This window comes from Podarcis tiliguerta, assembly GCF_965153285.1.
Source record: "Podarcis tiliguerta genome assembly, chromosome: 8".
NCBI lineage: Eukaryota > Metazoa > Chordata > Lepidosauria > Squamata > Lacertidae > Podarcis > Podarcis tiliguerta.
Window position 1 is genome coordinate 27,320,836 of NC_139541.1, and position 25,066 is coordinate 27,345,901.

At 46.7% G+C, this 25,066-nt stretch overlaps 1 protein-coding gene across 1 annotated transcript in view; it reads left to right on the forward strand.

The window, feature by feature from the left end:
- Positions 1-25,066, forward strand: part of SLC7A10 (solute carrier family 7 member 10) — a 43,824-nt gene that overhangs the window by 12,043 nt on the left and 6,715 nt on the right. The window contains 4 exon segments of the mRNA XM_083454585.1: positions 15,232-15,436; positions 20,955-21,106; positions 21,820-21,945; positions 23,009-23,162. Coding sequence (XP_083310711.1) covers positions 15,232-15,436; positions 20,955-21,106; positions 21,820-21,945; positions 23,009-23,162 — 637 coding nt within the window.

The following is a 25,066-nucleotide window of genomic DNA, read 5'->3' on the forward strand; positions in this document are numbered from 1 at the left end:
ATCACCTCCATTATCTTTTGGGCCTCATTCATTTCAATGGGGGATGAAACCCCTGCTTAAAGCTTTTCCACTGACATCAATGGGACTTACAGGTGCTTTGCTTTGGCTGGATCATGCCCAGCAAATTTAAAAAGGGGAATGAAACTGTGAGATGCCACTCGTTTCAATATGCTTTCTATAATTAAATATGTGCGTTCGCAGTTGGGGCAGCCATTGCCAAGAGCCCGCAAGTTCCAAGAGGTTTCAGAGCTGTGCTTTGCTGCGAAAGGAACTCGCTACCTTAGCAACACATTAATATTGCAAAAGAAAATACTGCAAAAGGTTCAAAAATGCAGGGGACCCTGTGGGGAGAGATCAGCTTTGCTGTTGAATCTGCACAGCTATTAGCCTGAAAGGTTTCTTCCTTACTCTTACATAAAAGCCGCCACCATGTTTTGGAACAGGACTGCATACCCTCCAATATCTCTCCGATGAAAATAGGGGCACCCTATTCCATGGGTAGGCAAACTAAGGCCCGGGGTCGGATCTGGCCCAATCGTCTTCTAAATCTGGCCCACGGATGGTCCAGGAATCAGTGTGTTTTTACATGAGTAGAATGTGTCCCTTTTACAGTGGGTTCCTTGGGTTAAGTACTTAATTCGTTCTGGAGGTCCGTTCTTAACCTGAAACTGTTCTTAACCTGAAGCACCACTTTAGCTAATGGGGCCTCCTGCTGCTGCTGCGCCGCTGAAGCACGATTTCTGTTCTCATCCTGAAGCAAAGTTCTTAACCTGAAGCACTATTTCTGGGTTAGCGGAGTCTGTAACCTGAAGCGTATGTAACCTGAAGCATATGTAATCCGAGGTACCACTGTATTTAAAATGCATCTCTGGGTTATTTGTGGGACCTGCCTGGTGTTTTTACATGAGTAGAATGTGTGCTTTTATTTAAAATGCATCTCTGGGTTATTTGTGGGGCATAGGAATTCGTTCATCCCCCCCCCTCCCAATATGGTCTGGCCCCCCACAAAGTCTGAGGGACCGTGGGCCGGCCCCCTGCTGAAGAGGTCTGCTGACCCCTGTGGCCTATTTCATAATACTAATACTAATAATAAATAATATTATTATTTTTACCTGACCCATCTGAATGGGTTGCCCCAGCCACTCTGGGTGGCTTCCGGCCTATATAAAAACATAATAAAACATTAAACATTTAAAAAACTTCCCTATACATAACTGCCTTCAGATGTCTTCTAAAGGCTGTAGTGTATAGTTACTTATTTCCTTGGCTCGGGGGGGGGGGGTGTCATATAACTCCATACCCTCCAACATTTCTCTGATGAAAATAGGGACATTCTAAGGAAAAGGGGAACATTCTGGGATCAAATCAGAAACCAGGACGACTTTTGTAAATCTGGGGCTGTCCGTGGAAAATAGGGACAATTGGGGGTTGTGTCATGATGGACATCTTCTTGTACACAGTTTTGACCAATGTATACCTTTTTGAAACAATTTCCTCTACTACAATACCCATAATGAGTTTTTACATTCATCAGGCAAAGAAAGAACCTTTCGCAGTGCTGAGTGAGTGACTAAGAACGTAGGAACAATAAGAAGAAGAGCCAACTAGTCAATCAGGTCAATGGCCCATCTAGTCCAGCATCCTGTTCTCACAGTGGCCAACCAGATGCCTCTTCTGGGAAGCCAGCAAGCAGGATTCTAGCACAAAAGCCCTCTCTTCTTCTGGGGTTTCCAGCAACTGGTACACAGAAGCATTTCTGCCTTCTTCTGTGAGCCATTGTGGCTAGTTGCCATCAATTAACCTCTTGGAAGTGATGGTTGGCCTGAGAGTCGGGGTGAAGAAGGCTGCCCCTCATTTCACCTGCGAAGTCTTCGGGGTCAGCTCCCGCTTTCGGAGGGCCTTTGGGCAAGTCGTTCTCCCTCAGTGAGTCCAGGGGACTCTTCTTGCCAGGGGGTTCTTCTTGGCAGACACCTGACACCAGATCTGGAGGGTGCGGGTCTCTGCTGGTATTGTTTGTTTGTTTGTTTGAGCCCAGATTCCTTCTCCCGCTGCGCAGATTTGCTTTTGCCGATTGAGCTCCCTTGCATAACACTCCAGAGTGTGGCGAGGAGATTCTCCTCCGTCTGGCTGTGCGAGGCTTCGATTTCACCTAATGAAATGCAAGCCGCATCACCTCACACTGGCAAGACAGAAGGAGCAGGATGTCAGGAAGCGAAGAAAGGCAGAGGACTGGGAGGAAGTTTTGTCTGAAGGGAGGAAAAAATCAGAACAGACAAGCATGGAACGGAACACTGAATAGGATGCCCAGCTGCCAAAGACAGCCATAGTTCCTGGGCCTTGTTGAAATAAATGGGTACAACAAGGTCAGGCAGAAGGTAAATTATGCTCTGCTAGGAGACCACCTAGCGCAATGGTTCTCAAACTTTGGGGGGGCCCTGTCCTCCCCTTTCCATAAACTCATCCGCTGGGCCACCTACCTCATATTTTTAAAAAAGCATTATTCACAAGAATAGTTTGCATGACCCAATAAGGAACATAAAGACACAGTTAATTCAAAACAGTAACGAATAATTGCACATTTGTTCCAAATCCATTTAAAACTCTTTAGTTTGAGTAATTCAACGAAACTGAGGAACTTGATCCAGCGATACCAGCTTTTTGAAGTCTGATGGTGATTTGCCACTCGGCTGCTCCCAGTGCCCCCAGGGGGTGGTGCCACTGATTTTGGGAGCCAGTGACCTAGTGCTTGCTGGGATTCTTGCAAGGAATTCTGGGACTCGCCTCGCTCAGGAAGGTGCATCTTCCCTTTGTAAGCAAAGCGCAGACCACAGGTCACTTAACGCAGGTGAGCTGTGTATCTTTTCACTGCCAAGAGATCTTCTGCTTGGCAAGCAGATCTAGTGGGTGCCTTTTCCGTACCACTGCTAAATTCTCTGCCACCTCATTTTCCTTCTCACAAGGGGCTCCTTCTTCATCTCTCCTCAGTTCCAATACTGACATTGGCTCTTGAAGAATGTTGACTCTTCTCCCCATTATAGGAGGGATCTGCTGATTTAAGGGGCTTTAACTGTGATCACTTTCCCCTCCTCTTCCAGGCTTGTCAAACTTCTTTTCTTTTCCTCATCCCTTGTAATTTCTTCTCCCGTTCACAGCAAACTTCTAACTCCTCCAGCAATTGCCGGTTTCTTTAATCCTTCCTTTTATTTGCACTTCCTCCCGTAACAGCTTCCCTGTTTTAGCCTGTTCCTTTCTATTCTCCTTTCACCATTAATTTTTTTTTTAACCTTCTGCCTCTTTCTAACGATGCACTGCAGTTCACCTGGCCCCCTCACCTTGGAGAAAGAGGTCCTCACTCCCTGACTCTCAGCTTTCTTCCCCCAGCACACGAGGCATTAGTCCAACCCAAAGGCAGTCAAGGGCTAGGTAGGTTGTGGCACTGAGGCTCACTGTAATGTGGTCTGTGGGCCCCTGTGCTCTCCAGCAGGCCCCCACCTGAAAGATACTGCCCCTGGAGTAGTTTTGCTCCTCCATCTTAAGCATATCCAGAGCTGTGGTGCTAAGATCCCTTCGGCGCCCCCCCTCCCCGGTTTCCCAGAGTTGTCAACCTTTTATAAGGAGGGGGACCCCAAAGTTGTTGACCTATTTTTTAGGGAGCTGACACCACACTTACACATTGTCTCTAACAAGCCCTGGCTTAGAACAAATGAGAATAAAATGAAATAAAATGAAAAGGCAGGAGAAAAGCCAATGAAGTCCTCAGTTCCAAAGCAAGACTCATTCAAGACCCAGCAGTTCTTCTAATTCATCCTCATGATTTAAATCACGACATATTAAAAAGTTAAAGCAATCAACAGTTTGTTGTTCTTTAATTAAATTAATAAAGACACAGACAATGAAGTTCCCGGCCAATTTGTGTTTAAGTGCAAAGCTGACGTTTTCAAATATTGCGGGGTGGGGGGTTGTAAAGCAGTGACATTCTGAACCTAAAAAGGACCCAAAACCTGGGTTGCAAAGGCTGCAGCCCTAACTGCAGTTACTTGAGAGTAAGCCCTGCTGAATCTTATAGGACCTTTCTTCTGAGAAGACAGTAGGACTGCAGCAAGAAACACAGTTGGGAATTAGGGCTTTCTCTTTTAAGTCTCAACCAGAGGAAAATCTAATATTGGAGATTAGGGAGAAAGGAATATGAATAGATTGGGGGGAGGGGGCTGATGAGAGACCAAAAACCACAGGTAGCAAGTCAAGGCACACTTTCTGGAGAACAAGCCTCACACACAGTTGCTTGGGGCGAGGACTGCAGAGGGACCATAGTCGGGCTGTGCGTGTGTGTTTTTCAGAAAAGCGTAGAATTGGAAGGGACCCTGCGGGTCATCTAGCCCAACCCCCTGCAATGCTTTTTAGCTTGCATTGATCTCAAAAACCTTCAGTGCCTTTTATTTTTGTTGGATAGGCAATTAACAGCCTTGTTTTACAAATAAGGGCGAAGGAGCGTTGCTGGCTTGGTTTGGTACGCCTTTGTTCTAGTTTTTAGCATGTGCTTAGTACCGTAGTTTCTGGCTGTGAGCTGCCCTGATATCTATGGGTGGAGGGCAGTAGTAGTACTAGTACTGGTATTAATATTAATAATAATAATAATAATAATAATAATAATAATAATAATAATAATGGTGATGATATTTCTTGTAGGGCTTGGAGTGAGTGGGTGATGGCCAGCTGCTGGAATGAATGGGGTCGGTGCTAAATGGTCTGGTGTGCTTTACAACCCCTAGGGACCTTGTTGGTGGGGTGGGGTGGGGTAGCCGGAGAAGGAGCCCATCCCCGAAGAAGAAGAAGAAGAAGAAGAAGAAGAAGAAGAAGAGCGGAGGGAGGAGGCTTCCCTTCCCTGGGATAGAGTTGCCCATAACATCAAACACAGGGCACGATTCCAGGGGGGGAGAGAGAGAGAAACCAGGGCAGCAGGGGGGCAAATGGGGGGGGGTGACTCTCTTCATCTTCTTCCTTCCCACTTGAATTGCCCTCCTCCCTCTTCCCACAGGGCAGGTGGACGAAAGAGAGAGAGAGAGAGCACGCTGCACGCCAGCCAGCCATATAGTTGGTGGGGCGCAGCTTCCATCCTGAGCTTCTGCAGGGATCGCTCTCCTCCCGCAGAGGCTTGGGAAGGAAGCTGCATACCCGCCAGCCATATGGTTGGCAAGGCGCAGCTGGCGGGTGCAGGGAAAGGGGAGGCCGCCCGCAAAGCTGCGCAGCTCCCCCACTCGCTGGGGCGCCCCTGAGAGGCCAGCGCCCTGGCGCAACGAACCACTAAGCCCTATGGGAAAGACGCCTCTGTCCTCTATATCTGGGGTTCCAGGTTCTTCAGTTCCAAGACATTTCATTATAATCCTCAGCATGGGCAACAAGTTGATCAGCCTGATCCATGAGGTGATGCCTTGCAATACTGTGGGATTGCGGAGGTGGGGGAGGGGAACGCGTGGATTTCTCATGCCCCCTTTCCAAGCCCTTGTTTTCAGAAAACTTCTACATAAAAATCACATCAGCGAAATCATTAAAGGCTCAGTTGTAGGGGTGTGTGTGTGTGTGTGTGTTTTAATAAAGAAAATGCATTTCTGCCCTGCAGCCAAATAACTTCTTTACAACTCAGTGGCAGTTTAAAGAATAACGTTTTTGTATTAAAAATAAATAAATCTTAAAACCAATTTTTAAAAATCTTTAAAGTTTGGTCATAACATAATGCGATTAGAAATTCCTACCCCAGTAAAATCCAGGAGGAATGCTGGAATTATAGCTCAAGCAAAAAAACAAAACAGAAAAAAACGCAAGCAAAAAACACACCCTCTCTTGTCCCATGTTTTGCTCCTGCAAAGAAGTTGTGTGAGGAACGTAAGAGTTGGAGTCAGAGAGAATCTGCTCCATTGTTTTGACCCAGTAAAACTATGTTCTGTTTGCTGGACTTCCTTCACCCCCTCCTGCAGGCCAATTCCAGTCCTGGTGGGCTCCCAGCTGCATCAGTGTCCCCCCCCCCCAGCTGTGGGATTACCTAATATGCAACCATTCAACACTTTCCACCATGCCCCTCAGCACCCCAAAGTTTGGAAGACAGGAGATAGGAAGATAGGTACCCTGCCCATATGGGCCAGTCTTGACAGACTCTAGGGTTGTGCGCCCATCTCACTCAAGAGGCCGGGGGCCAGCGCTGTCCGGAGACACTTCCGGGTCACGTGGCCAGCGTGACATTGCTGCTCTGGCGAGCCAGCGCCGCACACGGAAACGCCGTTTACCTTCCCGCTAGTAAGCGGTCCCTATTTATCTACTTGCACCCGGGGGTGCTTTCGAACTGCTAGGTTGGCAGGCGCTGGGACCGAACAACGGGAGCGCACCCCGCTGCGGGGATTTGAACCGCCGACCTTTCGATCAGCAAGCCCTAGGCGCTGAGGCTTTTACCCACAGCGCCACCCATGTCCCACCAGATAGGAAGATGCCTTATACCAAATCAGACTCTTCGTCTATCTAGATTAGTATTGTGTACTCTGACTGGCAGCAGCCACACACACTCACACACATGGGTTTCAGGCAGCGTGTCTCTCCCAGGTCTAGCTGGGCATGCTGCTGGGGATCGAACCTTTTGCATGCAAAGCATATGCTCCATCCACATTGACCCTGAAAAGACCAAATTCTCCTGTTTGGATTTCAGGGTGGCTCCTCCATTTGCTCATCGCCAGTCCTTGTTGCCGCCAAGAGGACATGGCATGTTACATAAGGCACAGGGAATTATCCCTTCTCAATTAGACCCCTGGGCGCTGAACCGGGGCCTGCTTAGTTCAATGCCCGGTAGCAAAGCAAAGACGGGCTTATGTAAAGTTTGTTTTGTTTCGGCCACTCGGCCCTCAGAGTAAACCTGGGTGCCCTCATCAAATTTAATGAGCCTGGGGTTGAACTGTGGGCACAATCCAGCCCCAGCCCAAGGCTGCGGTCCTAGGCACACCGAAGCCAGTGGGATATCTTGCCCAACAAAGCAGGCCTCGGCTGAAGGAGGCCTCCTCTCTTGGAAGAGTGGCTTGGTTCATCGTTGGTTTCTGGAAGTAGGTGAGAGACCCTTGAAATTGTCCCTCAACAAATTTGGGCCACAGACTGAGCAGGCTTCCAGCTTGCCCTGGTCACCATCCTCCCCCATTTACAGTGAAATGTATTGTATTTCTGTTTAAATTAGAGCAATTTTTTCTCCATTTACATCTATGCTTGCAAATTAAACTAGATGTGTCCCCTTTCGTCCTCTAGTTTCTAATGGCTGCCCTTTGCTTTCTCATAAGGCATTGCCAGAAAAAAGGACATCCATTAGAAACTAGAGGACTGACTTCGCTTGTGGCAGAGTTGGGTGCCTGTTTCCATTACTGCCATTGTTTCGAAATGACCCCAAACTTAAGAGTAAAGCATACCCTCCAACATTTCTCTGATGAAAATAGGGACGTCCCATTCCATAAATGATAATTTTACTGTTTATACCCCACACATCTGACTGGGCTGCCCCAGCCTCTCTGGGCAGCTTCCAACATATATAAAAACATAAGAAAACATTAAACTTTTTTTAAAAAAACTTCCCTATACAGGATTGCCTTCAGATGGCTTGGTGATTCGGATAACTCCATACCATACCCTCCAACATTTCTCCAATGAAAATAGGGATATCCTAAGGAGAAGCGGGACATTCCAGGTTCAAATCAGAAACCAGGATGGCTTCTCTAAATCAAGGACGTCCCTGGAAAATAGGGACACTTGGAAGGTTTGGTAAAGCTGGTTCGTATTAACTCGACACCCATCATATAGGCCATTCTTGTCTACTATGAAATATCGCTGTATATTTATGCCTTGCAACTTAGGTGTAGCTGGCAGGCACTGTTTCATTTCCGTTTGTTCACTGCCGCCTCTAAGCACGTGCCCCATATATATGGGAACCGCACACCACCAAACCCTATCCCAAAATAATGCTGACTTTTGCATGCAGTTGCATCCCTATCCAGTTCTGGGAAATGGAAGGAACAATGAGATTGGCCTGTGAAATAGTTCAAGGGAGACGGGCAGGATGTTGCCACCTGGAGAGTGGACTGAGCAGGCACTGACGCCCCCAGGCCACTGTCTCCTCCAGTCCCCCTATGACGAAACAGAACGCGTTCCTTTTTTTAAAAAAAATGGTGGTAATTTGCATCTATATCTATAAAATAAAGCGTGCAAATTTTATGGTGATGCGATTTCTCTTTCGGCCATGTGAAAGTGGCCACCCTTGTGGAATGCTGTTCCAGATGAGATATGTCAAGTCTTGATACTTTGACGTGCTTGGTTAAAATGCAGCTGTTCAAAAGGAGGTTATTATCCGAGCATTTTTCTCTTTTTTGTGTTACATTAATGCTGCTGTCTTTAGATCTTCAGGTATTTTAGGAGTCACTCTTCTTTCTATTTGCTAGGGTTCTTGGCTGATTGTGTTAATGCTGTTCAACTGTTGTACATACACACAGAGACAGACAGAGAGAGAGAGAGAGAGAGAGTGAGAGTTGATGTATAAAAATGGTGTGCATGTGACATGATAGCTCAGTTGCTAAAGCATGGCACTCTTAATCTCAGGTTTGTGGATTCAAGCCCCACATTGGGCAAAAGAGTCGGTTGGACTTGATGACCCTTGTGACCCTTCCAACTCTATGGACTTGGCTACATTAGTAAAAAACAATGATTTGAATGCGCTATAAACATGCAACACCAGATGGCACCAGAGAGCAGGAATTTTTTATATGCGTTTTTCTGTAGGGTTTTTTAATTTTGTTATAACCATCTAATTTCTGACTTATTGATAGTGTTATAGATCCACCTTATGATTCTACATTTTATTATTGTAAAGCCACCTTAAATTCATTTTGAGAAAAGCCCAGGGGCGGGAACCCTGTGGCCCTTCTGCTACCTGCTAGGACTGGTGAGAGTTGTAGCTCAACATGTGGGGTGGGCATTGATTTCCCATCCCTGATCAGAGTTTCTTCAAACATAAACAGACGAAGTGACATTCATTTTCTCTGCACACTTCATTCAGACATGCACATTCTTGTGCGCATGACTTGGCCAGAGAAGTGCAACTGAGAAATTCGGAGATGTGCAGATTTGAAAGGATGGAGGTTGCGTTTCAGTCCATGGATTGTTTCAGAAAGTATGGGCTATGTAGTTTCTCCTTGAAATGTGAAATGGGTCAAATTTCTTTCCCATCTCAGGATGCTTTGGGAAGTACAAGAAGACATTAGTGTGCCCCCCCCCCTCCAAGCTCTACAGTCCCCTCCCAGAAGTGGCAGCTCTTCACCATGCCAGGAGCTGTAGTCTGAAACATCCTGAGGGCACCGTCTTGGGAAGGTGGTCACAATAAAGACATTGCCTTTAAGATGCTGAAGGATCCTGAAAGTGCTTCCAGACAGGATTAATGTTGTACATGGGGGTTGTTCAGATATTGCAAATGGGTCATTAGGAAAAGGTTTTTATTTATTTATCTGATTTCCCCTGGAAAGGTTAAATCTGGATTAAATGGGGGAGGGGGAATACAGACTGTCATTTTTATGCCAACGATGTCATTTGGAAAGTGCAATAAAGCTAAAATAACAGTGCAGGCATGAGTTGCAGCATCCTACAAGAGATGCCTGCCTGGATCACCTTTGGGTGCTTTTCTTGAAGGAAGATATGGGTTAACGTCATGTTTAAGCCTCTGAAGGTAGATTAGATAGTTGCGGTTTTTATGTATTTGTTCCTGTTTTCATTTCTAATATACAACAAGCAATAACAATGGTGAAGAGAAAAGATCAAAGCAAGAAATGAAAAAGAAGGTTATGAGGAGAGAGTGGTCCTATTTGAAAAATAGCATTATAATCCTTCATAAGCACATTATCCAAGAGTGTTTTTCCACAGGAGTCCAGGAGAAGAGGGCGGCTGCCAATCACGTTCCCTTACTTCAACCTAGATCAGAGAGTTGGCTAAAGTGCTTTAAAAGCACACAACATGATGGACGCCACTCGTGGCTAGGGAGATTTTAATTCTCCTTCGTATTGCATGTTGTGCGTTTTGAGGGAAGCTGCAGTTGTTCACTGAGTCACAAGAGTGAAATGGCACCTCTATCCTGCTGGAAACTATAGATTCTCTTTTTTTTTCCCCTGGCATAAGAGCACGCCCCGAAACACACTGCGTGTGTCATAGATTAACGGTGCCACCGAGGCTAAATGGGTGTACTTGCATGACTAGGAATTCTGGAGCGGATCACCTCAGTTCTCCTCCACTTTGGCAGGGCTACAGGGCTCGTGTTTTCACATGAATGAACGGCTCTTGAACGATTTGTGGCTGAATTTCTCAAAGTTGTTAGGAACAAAAAGGCTTTTCTTTAGCATCTTTACACAGCTACTGGGTTTGCCTATTTCTTCACCCGCCCGCCCCCCCAGCCTGGCGCACCAAGGAGAACATGGTTGCCGCATTTTAAGACACTGGGAAGTTCATTCATTTATCACATCCTGTTATTAAGATCAACCCTCTCTAATACCTCTTTCAGTGAGTGGGCAAATGAAGATGGAGGCTCAGTTCAGACATCATGCCAAACTGCAGTTTACACTAACCACGGTTCAGACTCCAAACCATGGTTTGAGTTTTACAGGCATACAGGAAATACTACAGTTTAGAGCAGCTTTGGTTCGCTCTCTGCTCAGGACTGCTGTTGGCAGAGCAATGGCGCTAACTCTGTTGCTCCTCCTATATTGTCTGGGGGCGTCAGCCTGAGATTGGTGGGCGGTTGCCAAGGTTGCTGACGGCATGTCTGCAGTGCTTCGTTTTGTGTGTGTGTGTGTTGCTTTAGTTCATTTTTGCCGCATTTTCCCATCCTATCGTGGCCTGCAAATGGGTTAAGCGTAGCAGCTCTTTGGATGGTCTAACAACTGCACCTGCAGGCCTCTCCATCTTCCCCTTGGGACTCTTATAAAAACGTAATAATAGAATGCTGGATCAAGCCAATGGCCCATCTAGTCCAGCATCCTATCCTCACAGTGGCCCATACAAATGCCTGTGGGAAACCAGCAAGCACAAGAGCCCTGTGGTTTCCAGCAGCTGATGTTCAGAAGCTTGCTACCTCCAGCTATGGAGGAAGAGCGTAGCCGTCGTGGCTAGTAGCTATCAATACCCCTCTCCTCCATGGATTTGTCTAATGCTCTTCTAAAGCCATCTAAGTTGGTGACCATCACTGCCTCCATAGTTTAACTATGCACTCTTCTGTGACAGTTTTGAGGAACCTCTTGCCCTCCCACCTGCTGCCATTCGTAAGGGTGTGGGTCAGGGTAAGATGTTGTCTGAGCTGAAAGCAGGGAGGGCACAGAGCCCTGAGCAAGCTCTGGCAGTGTTGATTATTGTCGAGTCTCATGGAGCGCCATGCATAGGGCTTTGCAAGGTGCGATGGTCAGGCAACAGCTGGATCTTGGGAAAGGGGGCTCTACAAAGCGCCCCCACAAAGCTAATGCACCAGCTAATGGCGTTTTAGTGTTCCTCCTCCCGGTTCACTTTCATTCATATGATTTCACTCACATCAGCAAGAGCAGGTGAAAAGCTCTCCCGCAGACATTCGCTTAGATGGCAGAGAATTCCCTTGCCTTGAGAAATTTTCCAGCATGAAAAACAAAAAAAGGAAAAAAGCTTGGCTAGTGAATTCCCAACGTTCCTCTTCAAAGATTCCTGTGTAAGCCCAGGGGGCTGGTTTTCATTCTAGGGCCAGCAGATGGAGACGAAGCCTCACACATCTGCTCATTTCGGGCTTGGGATTTCTGTCCCTCCCCATCCTTGCTTCTGTTTATAACCTAAGTTAGGGATCAGCAGCTAGCTGTGCTTGAGCCAAACCTGGCCCCTTGGGCAATTCTGTTTGGTAGCCTGTTCTTAGCCCAGAAGTGAAAGCCGGATATGGAGGGGATTTCACCTATGGGGTTGACCCCCACCACGCCACCTAAGGAGCACTGTAGCCGAGGCCCACACCAAACGCTGACCTGGGTTGAAGATTCTGTTGCCACTTCTAAGATGCTCCCAGCAGTGCTCCCAGACTACACAACTGCCATTAATGTTACATGGGATGTGGGTGCCCCATTTCCATATATTATGGTCCACATGATGGATCCCCCCCCCATACACACACAAATGTGGAAGTAAACAAGAAATCCTAAGAAAGTTGCATTAATTGGGTGAAACATTTGTTGCTTATGGCCAAAGGCCAAAAATATCTCTCAAAACTAGATGCCTCCATCAATCTCTAGAAGTGGTTTTGGGGTACTCTGGTGCAAAAACGGAACTGATATATCTCAACAGATCAGACATTCGCACATGCCAATATTGAAAATACTATGTATATCAATCATCATAAATAGAAGCTAGAATCAGTTAAAACATCAAACAAAAATAAAACAAAAGGAAGCAATAAAACCCAAGCAATAAAATAAATTATTAAAGTCATCATCACAATGACAATTTATAGCGCGCGCTCTCTCTCTCTCTCTCTCTCTCTCTCTCTCGGAGATTTCTTCAGAAAGAAAGACCATGTAAGTCACAACAAAAGCAAAGATCTGACAGTAGATCACACACCCTTTCTACGGTATCTTTTGCATGTATTCCCAATAAAACAGGATTGCGAAATTTAAGAAGGGTGTGTCTGTGTTCAGTTGACTCGCCAAGTGGTTGAAAGCAGCTCACATTGATTGCTTCAGTCCCATCAAGTCAACAGAAAAAAGAAGAAATAGTATTTCTGGCCTGCTTTTCAATAATGTGGCAGAAAGGGTTACTGAAGTAACGGGTACAAACAACAAAGCGTCTTGTGACATCTTAAATACGAACAGCTGGGTTGGCTTCTGAGTGACACAAGGCTCCTTGACACTTTGCTGCAGCAGGAGAGCGGCACAGCTGCTGACCTGGAAGTTGAGGAAATGTAAACTAAACACCCTGACCTGTGAAAATTACCCTGTTGGTGGCACTGTTAGGTCCTGCCTGGTTGGCACAGAGCCACGGCAGCGTTTTCTCAGTGGCTGTTCCTCTTCTGTGAGAGGTGCATCTCACCCCCTTCATTCTTAACACACACAAGGAATTTTTAAACTTTCCCAGTCACCCAGACAATGGATGGCTGAAAGATACTGTTCCTGGCAACTTCAAAACTCTTTGCTGCCGGGGCATGTTACTCTTCCTTTGATGTTTTTAGATGTTCGTAACTGTTTTTAGTGTGTTTTAATGGCATTGTTTTACTACGCTGTTGTTGCCACCCTGGGCTCCTGTGCAACACAAAACCTTATGTATTTATTTAGCTGTGATTCCTGCACTGGACTAGACGACTCTTTGGGTCCTTTCCAACTCTACGATTTTATTTATTCATTTAGAAATGCTGTGTATCTCTGTGTTGTGTGTACGTGCTTGATTATAGCACAGTTGCATTTTGCTCCAAGCCGCGGTTTGGGTCTGGGGAATCTACTTGCTCCCTCTGAGAGTCTCCTTACGTAACCCACCGCTCTTGAAAGGCAGGCCCTGACCCTGCTGCGCTCCCCTCACTGCGCAGGGTCCAACCTATTAGCATAGCTGTCCTGGTTCCAGGTTTCCCCAGCCTAGTTTAGCATTCCGCCCAGGTTGACCGTCTTCCTTTGGAGAAGGTTCTTCTGAATATTAATTAGACTTTCCCCGTCCGGATTAAATCCTGCGCCAGAAAAGCCATTTGGCTGCGAGATTAAAGTTCTTCCACCTCTTCCTAACACCTCCTTTCTTTGTCATTCTGAGAAAGTTCTCCTCTTTCATTGACTGTCTTACTCACAGCAGTCATGAAAACAATTTCTTAAATCCCGTGCCTTTTACTGAGTGCCTGAGCGCCAAGCAAATGATCCTGGGATCTTCCTTGAAAAGCATCCAATAGTTGTTTCAATAGCTATTGTCTGCTTAGGGCTTTCCTTTACGGCAGATTTTGGTGTCAGTCCAGCTTAGGGAGTGGCGAATTATAGGGCTGGGTCCTATTCTGACTGGAGCTGATGGGTGTCAGAGTCCAAAGCACTTGGAGGATACCAGAGTGGCATGGGCCATAGCTCAGCAGTACAGCAGATGCTTTGCAGGCAGAAGTTCCCCAGGTTCAGTCATCAGCATCTCTAGGTAAAGCTGTCTGAAAACCTAGAGAAACGCTGCCAGTCACTGTTGACAAGTCTAGCTATTGCTAGACTCTCATCTGCACCTGCCAGCATGGACAGTGGTCAGTCACCCTTACATGTGCTGTTCATGAGGCAGAAACAGCAGCAAGCTTTCATCATCATCACACGCCTCCTAAAGACCCATCTATTTAAACTGGTCACCACATCATTCTGCTTTATTATTTACTGTTTTATTGATGGCTTTTACTGAGGCATCTCTTTGCATTCAGAGTTTTAAATGTGGCATGAATATTATTCTTTTTCAACATTATCTTACTGTGGCATGTGTGGTTTTTTTGTAAACCGCTTAGGGATTTTGAACATTAAGCAGCATATAAATATGATTGACAATGATGATGGTGACAATGCTGAGCTAGATGGACCCAAACGGCAAGGGTGGTTCATCCATAGCTGTCACCTTTTCCCTTTTTTAAAGGGAAATCCCCTTATTCCAAATAGGATTCCTCATAAGAAAAGGGAAAAGTTGACAGCTATGGGTCCATCCTGTTTTGCTGAAATGGGAAGGTGCAGCCCTGCATGAACACCAGATACTCACCCCCCCCCCTTCCATATTGCCTCCGCCAAAGCCTTGCTTATTGGGGACACAGGTTCTGCGTTTTGGACAGATCTCACGAGAGCTCTGTGGGATCTTATGGTATCCCTGCAAGATCTCGTGGGACTCTTGAGATATTTCATGAGGCTCTCGCAAGATCTCATACCAGAACCCAAAGGCGCCTCAGCCGCTTCTCCTTGCTCATCCGGCAATGGGTGTGTGTGTGTGTCTGTGGAGATGCCCCTTGGATTCTGCCACCTGAGGCAGCTGCTTCAGCCTGTCTCATGGGTGGCCTGGCCATGCTAATGGTCTGATTGGGTAGAAGGCAGCTTCCTATGGCTTTGGTGTATCTGAAGAAAAATACGTCTGCCAAGTACTATCCAAATTCTCCTCTTCAAGTTATTACTATTGTTGTTGAGCATACTAGAGTAGCGAGATGATATGCCTATATATTAATTCATCTTCTCCTACGCCTTCTGCTCCTCCCAGGTAACATTATCGGCTCCGGCATCTTCATTTCCCCCAAAGGAGTCCTGGAGCACACGGGGTCCGTGGGGCTCGCCCTCATCATCTGGGTGCTCGGCGGGGGGATCGCAGCCCTCGGGTCGCTGTGTTACGCCGAGTTAGGAGTCACCATCCCGAAGTCTGGAGGGGATTATTCCTACGTCTCTGAGATTTTCGGTGAATTAGCTGGGTAAGTGGCGCTTTAGCAGCATGACGCTAAATCTTTTGGGTCTCACAGCATCCTCACGGCAACCTTGCAAGGAGGGCTATATTGGCACATGCTCCTCGCTCCCCTGAGCAATCGACTGTGGTGGGTGCAGCACTTTGGAAGAGACAGTGCTGAGGACGCCCAGGGAGCTGGCAATATTTTGCTCTAAAAAGGGGGCAAGGAAGCTAGAGCCAGTGGGTCAGTCTTGGCCCAACAGGTGCTCTATTTCCCCCCAAACAACGCCCACCTGTCAATCAACTGAAAGATGCCGGGGATCAAACCCAAGGTGAGTGGGCGGTGCCGAGACGCACTCCTGAGCGCGTGCAGAGTGCATTCCTCCTCCATGTCCAGAGGCAGCCGCAGGACCAGCTTGCAGGGTGTTTATATTTTTCAAAATATAGTCCGTGCCCCCACCCAAGGTCTGAGGGACAGTGGACCGGCCCCCTGATGGAAAAGTTTGTTGACCCCTGGCTTATATCAAATAAGGCAATATTCAAAAATCCATTAGAAAATATTGGTACACTATAAAACCGACTCTCAAAATATCAGCAAATAATAATCAAACAGAAATTCGCTCTCAGCAATTATGATAAATCTAGTGAACTGTAATCAATAAAAATAACAGCAAGTCACAATATGTAAAATAACTATCTCTGTAAAATATTAAATTGAGCAAAAAGTCCCTTAACTTATAAAATAATATTGACAAAAAATTAAATTATTATTATTATTGAATTCCTTTGGCATGCAAAGCATCATTGCTTTCCCACTGAGTCCTGGATTTGAACCCAGGGCTTCCTGGCTTCTAACCATCACACTGTGCTGCTCCAGCTTCCCTGAGGTTGCACGATTTCCCTTGTTGCCATGGAGGCCTGAGCAGCCGTTCCTGGCACAATCCTCTTCCAAACAGCCTATTTCACGTTCGGAGGCAAGCATCCTTACTTTGATTGGTGCTTGAATGAACTGGCTAGGGAGTTTCTTGTTACAGCCTGAACTGCTGATGCAATGTTGCTGAGGGGAGGGGAGCACCTGCTTACAGACAGATTACCTCCCCCCACCCCGCAATATCTGCTCTGGCCAAGAGCAGGTGCAATCCTAATTGCACAGGATACCAGGAGGCAGGCTGCATTTTGCAAAGACTGTAAATCAGGCCGTGAAGATTTTGTAAGGACAAAGGCAACCAGAAGAAAGCCGGCAACTCTTGATAATTTTCAGGGCCAGTCACCCTCCAGGAATTGATATTTATTGCATCTAAGAAAGTGCCAAAACGACGAGTCGTACGTGGAGATATAAAAAGCGGCAAAGCTCTCTGTGTTGTTTCCTAAAAGTTTAGGCTGACAAAGGCTTCAGCTCCACCCTCAGGCCAGCAATAACTCAACAGGGAGATCGTGTTAACCTTGCCCTGTCTCCACAAGGCTGTTTTTATTGAGGCTAAAAAGGGACACTAGTTTTTGAGAGAGCCGGACCACTTGCCCTTGGGATGAGCACAGAGATGTGAAGGACTGGGGAAAGACTGGGAAAACTGTGTTGGAGCAGGGAACACATCTGGGGTTTTTCCACCCAGTTTTGCTGGGACGGGGGTTGCTATTTTTTCCGGGGGGTGGGGCAGGAATGGAAAAACAGGTTTTGTGGCAGTTATTTCCATAAAGGAAATACACGTTTTTCTTTCATGCTTTTCCAGTTGTGCAGATTTATTTATTTATTGCTATAGTTTGTATCTCACCTTTCCTTCAAGGAACTCAAGGACATAGTTCTCTCCCCCCCCCTTGTTTTACTTTCCCAGCAACCTTGTGAGGTAGGTTTGGCTAAGAAACAGTGCCTGCCCAAGTCATCCAGTGAGGTTCACAGCTGAATCAAGTCACCCAACAAGTCCTAGTTTGACACTCAAACCACTACACCATAATATAAATTAAGCACTGCTGGATCAGGCCAATGGCCCATCTAGTCTAGCATCCTGTTCTCACAGTGGCCAACCAGATGCCTCATTGGGAATCCTGCAAACAGGATCCGAGCACAATAACAGTCTCCTCTTTACCAAGCTAAACATACCCAACTCGCTCAACCTTTCTTCATCAGTCTTAGTTTCCAGACACCTTTCTTGGTGCGCACCTTTCTCTGTACTTGTTCCACCTTGTCAATACCATTCTTAATTTTGGCACCCAGAACTGGAAACATTACTCCAAGTGTGATCTGACCATGGCAGAACAGAGCAATACTATACTTCCCTTGTTCGGAACACTATAATTCTGTTGATGCTGCCTAGAACAGCATTAGCTTTTTTTGCTGCTGCATCACACTGCTGACTCATGTTGAGCTTGTAGTCTACTAACATCCCTAGATCCTTTTCACACGTACTACTGGCAGACCAGGTACACCTGGTTCTTCCTGCCTAAGTGTAGAAGCTTACATTTCCACCTGTTGAAATTCCTTTTGTTATTTTTGGACCACTTCTCCAGTCTTATTAAGGTGGTGTTTCCTTGTGTCAACCATTCTCCAAGTCGTGGAGATTTAACTTCTGCAGACCTGGGAGAAGAGTACGTTTCTGAGCACAATTCAACGTGTTGGTGCTGACCTTTAAAGCCATAAACGGGCTCGGTCCGGTATTCCTGAAGGAGCGTCTCCACCCCATTGTTTTGCCCGGACACTGAGGTCCAGCGCCGAGGGTCTTCTGGCGGTTCCCTCACTGCGAGAGGCCAAGTTACAGGGAACCAGGCAGAGGGTTTCTCGGTAGTGGCGCCCGCCCTGTGGAACGCCCTCCCATCAGATGTCAGGGAAATAAACAACTACCTGACATTCAGAAGACATCTTAAGGCAGCCCTGTCCAGGGAAGTTTTTAATGTATGACATTGTAGTTTAATTTTGGTCTTTGTGGAAGCCGCCCAGAGTGGCTGGGAAAACCCAGCCAGATGGGCAGGGTACAAATAATAAATTAATAAAAAAAAATTAAAAAGGGCAAATCTTTAAGAATGCAAATCCAAAAGGCAAAAACTGAGGACGATAAGTTCCCATGGGCAGAGATTATAAGAATTGCCACTAACAAATAGAATCCTAAAAGTGGAGGCACCTCAGAAGCCATTTACGGTAGTCCAAGCACCTACCAGTGCAGGAAATCCTAATAATTCTGGCACCATTGGAACACCATAGGAATGCCTATCAATTTGGGGGAGGGCAGCCCCCCTCAAATATTTTATCGGGAGGGCAAATGGAGCTTGGTCCTTAGGGGTTGGCTCCTATGCGTGGATGAAATGTGGACTTCTATACAAAGTGGCCCGCATCTGTTGCTCCGCCCCCTGTTGTCTCAGGCTCCACCTTCCAGTGGTGGAACGGGGGATGGGGTCCCTGAGGGTTGTCTATCCCGGGGATTGAACCTGGGACCTTTTCCATGGTGGCACTTGGAAAGAATAGAAAAAACGTTAATACAAAAACTAAAAGGTGGTCACTTTTCCGGAACCCTTTCCATTTAAACATTTCCTGGCCAATAAAAATGACCTTTAGAATCTTGTTCTGACCAGAAGTTAATTAACCTGCACATTTAATAGCTGTTTTATGAAACCACCACCTCCAATAATGACTCTCGGATTCCTGCCTAATCTTTTTTTTAAATTTTTTTTAGTTCTAAAAATGAAGGGGAAATGAAGATTAGTAGGGGTTGCATCATAAGCAGATTTGGCTCAGGGGAGGAGCCAGTTCCCTCCGTTCTTTCTTTAAATCCTTCAGTAATACTAAAACTTGAAATATATAAAAAAATTGTCCAGTAGCACCTTAGAGACCAACTAAGTTTGTTCTTGGTGTAAGCTTTCATAGTATCTGAAGAAGTGTGCATTCACACAAAAGCTTATACCAAGAACAAACTTAGTTGGTCTCTAAGGTGCTACTGGACAATTTCTTTATATATTTTGACTGCATCAGACCAACACGGCTACCACCTGAAACTAACACTTGAAGGAGGTGTTCTATGATTATTGGCTTGCAATTGCTGCCACTTAGAAAAGTTAAGTCTCATTTTCTGACTGGAGATTCTGGGACTTGTAGTCAGGGGTAGCTCAAGACATTTCGGCACCTGAGGCAAAATGCCTCCTGCTGTCCCTATAATGTGGTTGGGGGGGGCATGAGAGGCTCTGCAAAGGCTTCCCTTAAGGCAGGGGTGCCCAAACTTTTTTCAAAGAGAGCAAGATTTGATGAAGTGAACATGCATGAGGACCGACGAAAGTTGTTGACCATTTTTTGAGCTTTTGGGGGGATTTTACCCCAGGAAATAAACTGCCACAGGGGCCAGATTAAACTGACCGGCGGGCAGGATTAGGCCCCGGGCCAGACTTTGGACATACCTGCCTTAAGGAGAAGCACGGCAAAGCCTTGCCAGCCTGACAGGCTGAGGGGCAGCGGAGCTTCAGAAGGCACTTCTCCTTAAGATAAAGCCCTTGCCAACTCATTGAGGGCGGGGGGGAGGGGTTCCTCAGAGCTTTGCTGCTGGTCCCTCTCTGCCCCTGGCGGGTGGGGAGCTTGAAACAAACCTGGGTGGAGGAATGCTGTGCAGCTTTGCTGCCATCTCCCCCAAATTTCTGATTGTGATTGTTGTTATGAGAATCGGAGGGCCCCTTATCCAGGGTGCTTCCAGACTCTCAAAATTTTCTGGGAGGGATTTGAATGCATGTCAGAACTTTCCTTTTGTGAGATTAAAGCGGGTTAAGGCACTCTGTTGCCGTTACAAATTCACTTTTAAAAACAACAGCAGCAGACTTCTGCAGCTTGCAATGTGATGGGGAAATGCATGGGAAGTGTGAGATGAATGAACATCTGGCAAGGGAGACGTTTAAAGGTCAAGCAAATGCAGGTGGAGGCAGGTAAATACCCCATAAACGCGTCATGTAACTACCCCATAAATGCAGCAGAGCAAATGTGCAGTAAAGACCTCTAACCATCTGACCTCCACATAGGGGTGGGGGAGAAAATCAATTTGATTTGTAATTTAATGAGACAGCACCTGATTCGCACCAGATTCTTCTTGAGCCAGTCCATGAACTGAAAGGCAGATACCCTTCAAAATTTGCACTTCCCTGAAGGTTGTGGCACAGTTCTGCTGCCCAGCAAAGCACACATTAATGCATATATTGGGGGGGGGGTGCATGGGAGTGCATTGATTCATACCCAATGCTTTATATTAGGGAAATTTGTTTCTAAAGTGGCATATATGCGGCAAAACTGCACTAAAAAATGTGTTTACTAGGAGAAATTTACACTAAAAGGCTCGTAAGTTTTTGAATGGAGAAAATGGATCAGCAAACTGATGTGGAAATGTGGAGGAGTGAATTTAAGTCTGCAGAAATGAGAAGTGGAGAGGAACTCCAGGCGATGGCTGCATCATTCCTGACCTCCAGGGAAGCTGCTGCAAGCCAGCCAGGATGACCCGGTCTGGAGGAGCCAGTAGCCCAGTGTGGCTCTTTGCACCATCTCATTTAACCGGAGATTCTCCTTTTCTTTCCTTTTCTCTTGGCTTCAGGTTTCTCCTCCTATGGAGCGCAGTCCTCATCATGTACCCCACCAGCCTGGCTGTGATCGCCCTGACTTTTTCAAACTATGTCCTCCAGCCAGTGTTTCCCAACTGTATCCCTCCCTATAATGCCTCCAGAGTCCTTTCCATGGTGTGTTTATGTGAGTATTTATCAGCAACCTTTTCCTTGGGCTTCCAGCGGCATTTGCCGAGAGGGCCACTCTCCAGCAGAGACACCCTCAACCAAGAAAGGGCTGGTGCTGTTTTAGTTTTATTGGTGTTTAATTACTTTTCAATGATTAACATGAGGGGGAAAAACATTTTTAGCATTTGTCTATTCCATCTGTGCTTACGTATTTTGATATGTAAACCACCTTGAGTCCTAGTCTGGGGAAAAGGTGGGATGATGATGATGATTAATAATAATAATAATAATAATAATAATAATAATAGGAGTGAGAGGGGTACATAAACACAGTGCTCATTCAATGAAGCCCAGGCTGCCTTTTGGATCCTCAGCCTCATCCTCTGGTTTTCCCAACCCTTCTCTCTATGAAAAACAAACAAATAAAATGGAGTTCGGTGGTACAGTGAAACCTCGGTTGTTGAACGCTTCAGCAGCCGAACAATTCGGAACCCGAACGCCAACAACCCGGAAGTGAATGCTTCCGTTTTTGAACAATTTTCAGAAGCCGAATGGTCTTCCGGAATGGATTACGTTTGAGAAACCAAGGTTCCACTGTATAGCCCATTTTAGATGTGTAGGCATTTTCTGCCTTCTTTCAAAAATAAGAAGCTCAAATAAAAGGCTTTGGTCTTTGACGTGCATGGCACAAACCTCTCTCTGGACGGAATTGTGTTTCCTGCTCTCCAGCACTCTTGACGTGGGTGAATGGCTCTAGTGTCCGATGGGCCACCCGCATCCAGGATATCTTCACTGCAGGGAAACTCCTCGCCTTGGGCCTGATCATTGTTGTGGGCTTCGTACAGATCTTCAAAGGTATTTAATGCAGGAACCCTGAATGCCAGGATGACATTGTGAGAATGTCATCAAGCGGAATCAAGCCCTTCTTAGCAAACGGAGCACACGCACTCTGACGGGGCAGAGGGTTGTTGTTGTGGTTGCTCCTGTTTCACTTTTTCCAGAATGGCGAACTCAAAGCAACCTGCAAAACCAATACTTTTAAAACAGGTGTAAAAACAACCTAAAATGCATCTCTATCTCTATCTCTATCTCTATCTCTCTCTCTATCTCTCTCTCTCTCTCTCTCTCTCTATCTCTATCTCTATCTCTATCTCTACTGTATCTCTGTCTGTCTATCTATCTATCTATCTATCTATCTATCTATCTATCTATCTATTGCCTGGCACCTAAAAATAGATAATGATGGAGCCTGGCCTGCCTCCCTGGACAGAGTGTTCCGTAAATGGGGAGCCACCACAGAGAAGGCCCTTTCTCATGTTGCCACCCCCCACACCTCTCTCAGAGGAGGCCCATGGAAAAGGGCTTCAGATGATGAGCACAGGGTTCAACTTGTTATTGTCCCCCTGCTTGGAACTGTACCAGAGAAGTAAACTGGTGCCCCATCCACACCCCTTCTCCAGGTAGCCCTGAGGAGCAGGGTTTTTTGAGAGGGATTCAGCCCTCAGACTGAGCCCCACAATGCTGTTCCCTCTGCCTAATGGTAGGATTAGGGAAGCCTGGATAACTAAACATTTTTTTTATAACTATGTCGTGCAGCTATACTGCAAGATTGTCCTTCCCTGTTTCTTTGAGCAGATTTGCTGGCATTCTTTACTGGCATGCAGAAATTAGGAATGCAAAGTGTTTCCAACCTGTGCAGTAGGTCACTGGCATGAGGGGAGGCTGACAGGCTGACTAAGCAAGGGGGCAACCTTGCCTTTTCATCTCGGACAGCAAAGAAACTGAGACCGGCCCTGTCCACTCTGCTTCTCCCTGGGACATGTTCCCCCGGCTCTTCTAACATATTGACTGCAGGAGGGGGTGGCTGGGTGCTGAGATGCCTGTCTGAATTAACTTTTGCATGACACTCTGCTTGTAGGAAACTATGAAGAACTCGTGCCAAGCAATGCCTTCAATTTCTGGATGACCCCTTCGGTGGGGCATTTGGCGCTAGCCTTCCTTCAGGGCTCCTTTGCTTTCAGTGGGTGGAACTTCCTAAATTATGTGACGGAGGAATTAGTTGATCCTCGCAGGCAAGTATTTCGCTTCCCGTCTGACCTGGGGTTAGGAGGAAAACCATCTGCTGTGTCTCCTAGCACCTGCCTTTCTGCACATGTCTGAAAAGAGAGAGAAAGAGACCCACTGAAATTAATGAGCGTGGCTAACTTAAAGGTAAAGGTAAAGGTACCCCTGCCCGTACGGGCCAGTCTTGACAGACTCTAGGGTTGTGCGCTCATCTCACTCTAGAGGCCGGGAGCCAGCACTGTCCGCAGACACTTCCGGGTCACGTGGCCAGCATGACGAAGCTGCAGCTGGCGAGCCAGCACCAACGCAGCACACAGAAACGCCGTTTACCTTCCCGCTATAAAGCGGTACCTATTTATCTACTTGCACTTAGGGGTGCTTTCGAACTGCTAGGTGGGCAGGAGCTGGGACCGAAAGACGGGAGCTCACCCCGCCGCGGGGATTCGAACCGCTGACCATACGATCGGCAAGCCCTAGGCACTGAGGTTTTACCCACAGCGCCACCCGCGTCCCTTGTGGCTAACTTAGGTCTTTTAATATCAGTGGGTCTACTCTGGATCCTTTTATAAGCACCTCTAGGAATATTAGCAGCTGCCTTACACTGAGTCAGTCTGTTGCTCCATCTAGCTCAGTGTTGTCTACACCGACTGGCAGCAAAAACTGTCTGGGGTTTCAGGCAGAGGTCTCTCCTAGCCCTCCCTGGGCAGATGCCATTGGGGATGGAACCCGGGACATTCTGCATACAAAGCGGATGCTCTGCTACTGAGCTACAGCCCTTCCGCTCACTCTGCAAGGTTTTGAAATCCTGCAAAAGCCACACAACTTGGTGATACTGCAAACTTGACCCCAGCGGCTCTCACCCAAAGCCCAATTTATCCAAGCGTTGGCTCTGGGGTGTATCCTTCCCTGGGAGTGTTCATGGCTTCCTTTGGTGTCAGCTGGCATCCCTGCATGAGAATATTTTCTGTTCCCATCTTTTGCATTGATGTACCATTTGCATGTTTATAATATTTGTGCGCCCTGCTTTTTGGTTGTGCTGCGTTTTTTGCGGCGCCGTTTCTTCCCCTCCCCTCTCTCTTTTAAAGCCATGGCTTGCCTGTGACTAGCAAAAGCCCCGGGCTCAGTTTCATAGCAGCACTGGAATGAGATTCCAAGCGAAGGCATAAAGAATGAATGAGGCTGTGGGCACACGAGCCTGTTTGCAGCACAAAAATGTAGTTCTTCTAAATCTGGAGCGGTTTGTGCTGCTCTCAGTTCCAGATTCCAGATCCTTCCATCCACAAGGGTGGGCATGGCTGCTTGACACACATTTGCAAAACGAACCCCTTCGCTAGGTTACCCAACAGCCTTTGCTTCTCCAGGCGAGTTAAGACAGATGTGGAGATTGCAATCTTGGTATATGTCCACCCACAACATTATTGGGAAGGTGTAGATAGGTGCGCACACACACACACACACACACACACACACATTGCCAGGACTGCCTGCATCTGTTTCCATATGGAAACACTGCAGGTAACTCAGAATCAATCTGCAGTGAGCTTTTGTTTTTGGAACGAAACACAGTTTATCAGGGAGCACTTTTCATGGCGCCAAAAATACACAATCGATCTAGATCCTGTGCGGACTATGTAGGGGGGGAACTGCCAAGTACTCAGTCCCCACCGATGGTAGAATACAATGCCATGTGTACTCAGCCTTGATCCACTCGCAGAATCCCAAAACTTGATCCACTCGCAGAATCCCAAAACAGTTGGAAAGGGCCTGTCAGGACCCTCTAGTCCAACCCTCTGCAAGGCAGAAACTACAGCTCAAATAATCCCCAACAGATGGCCACCCGCCCAGCCTCTGCACGAAAGACTCCAACAACGGAGAAACTCCACCACCTGAGGGAATCCATTCCACTGTTGAA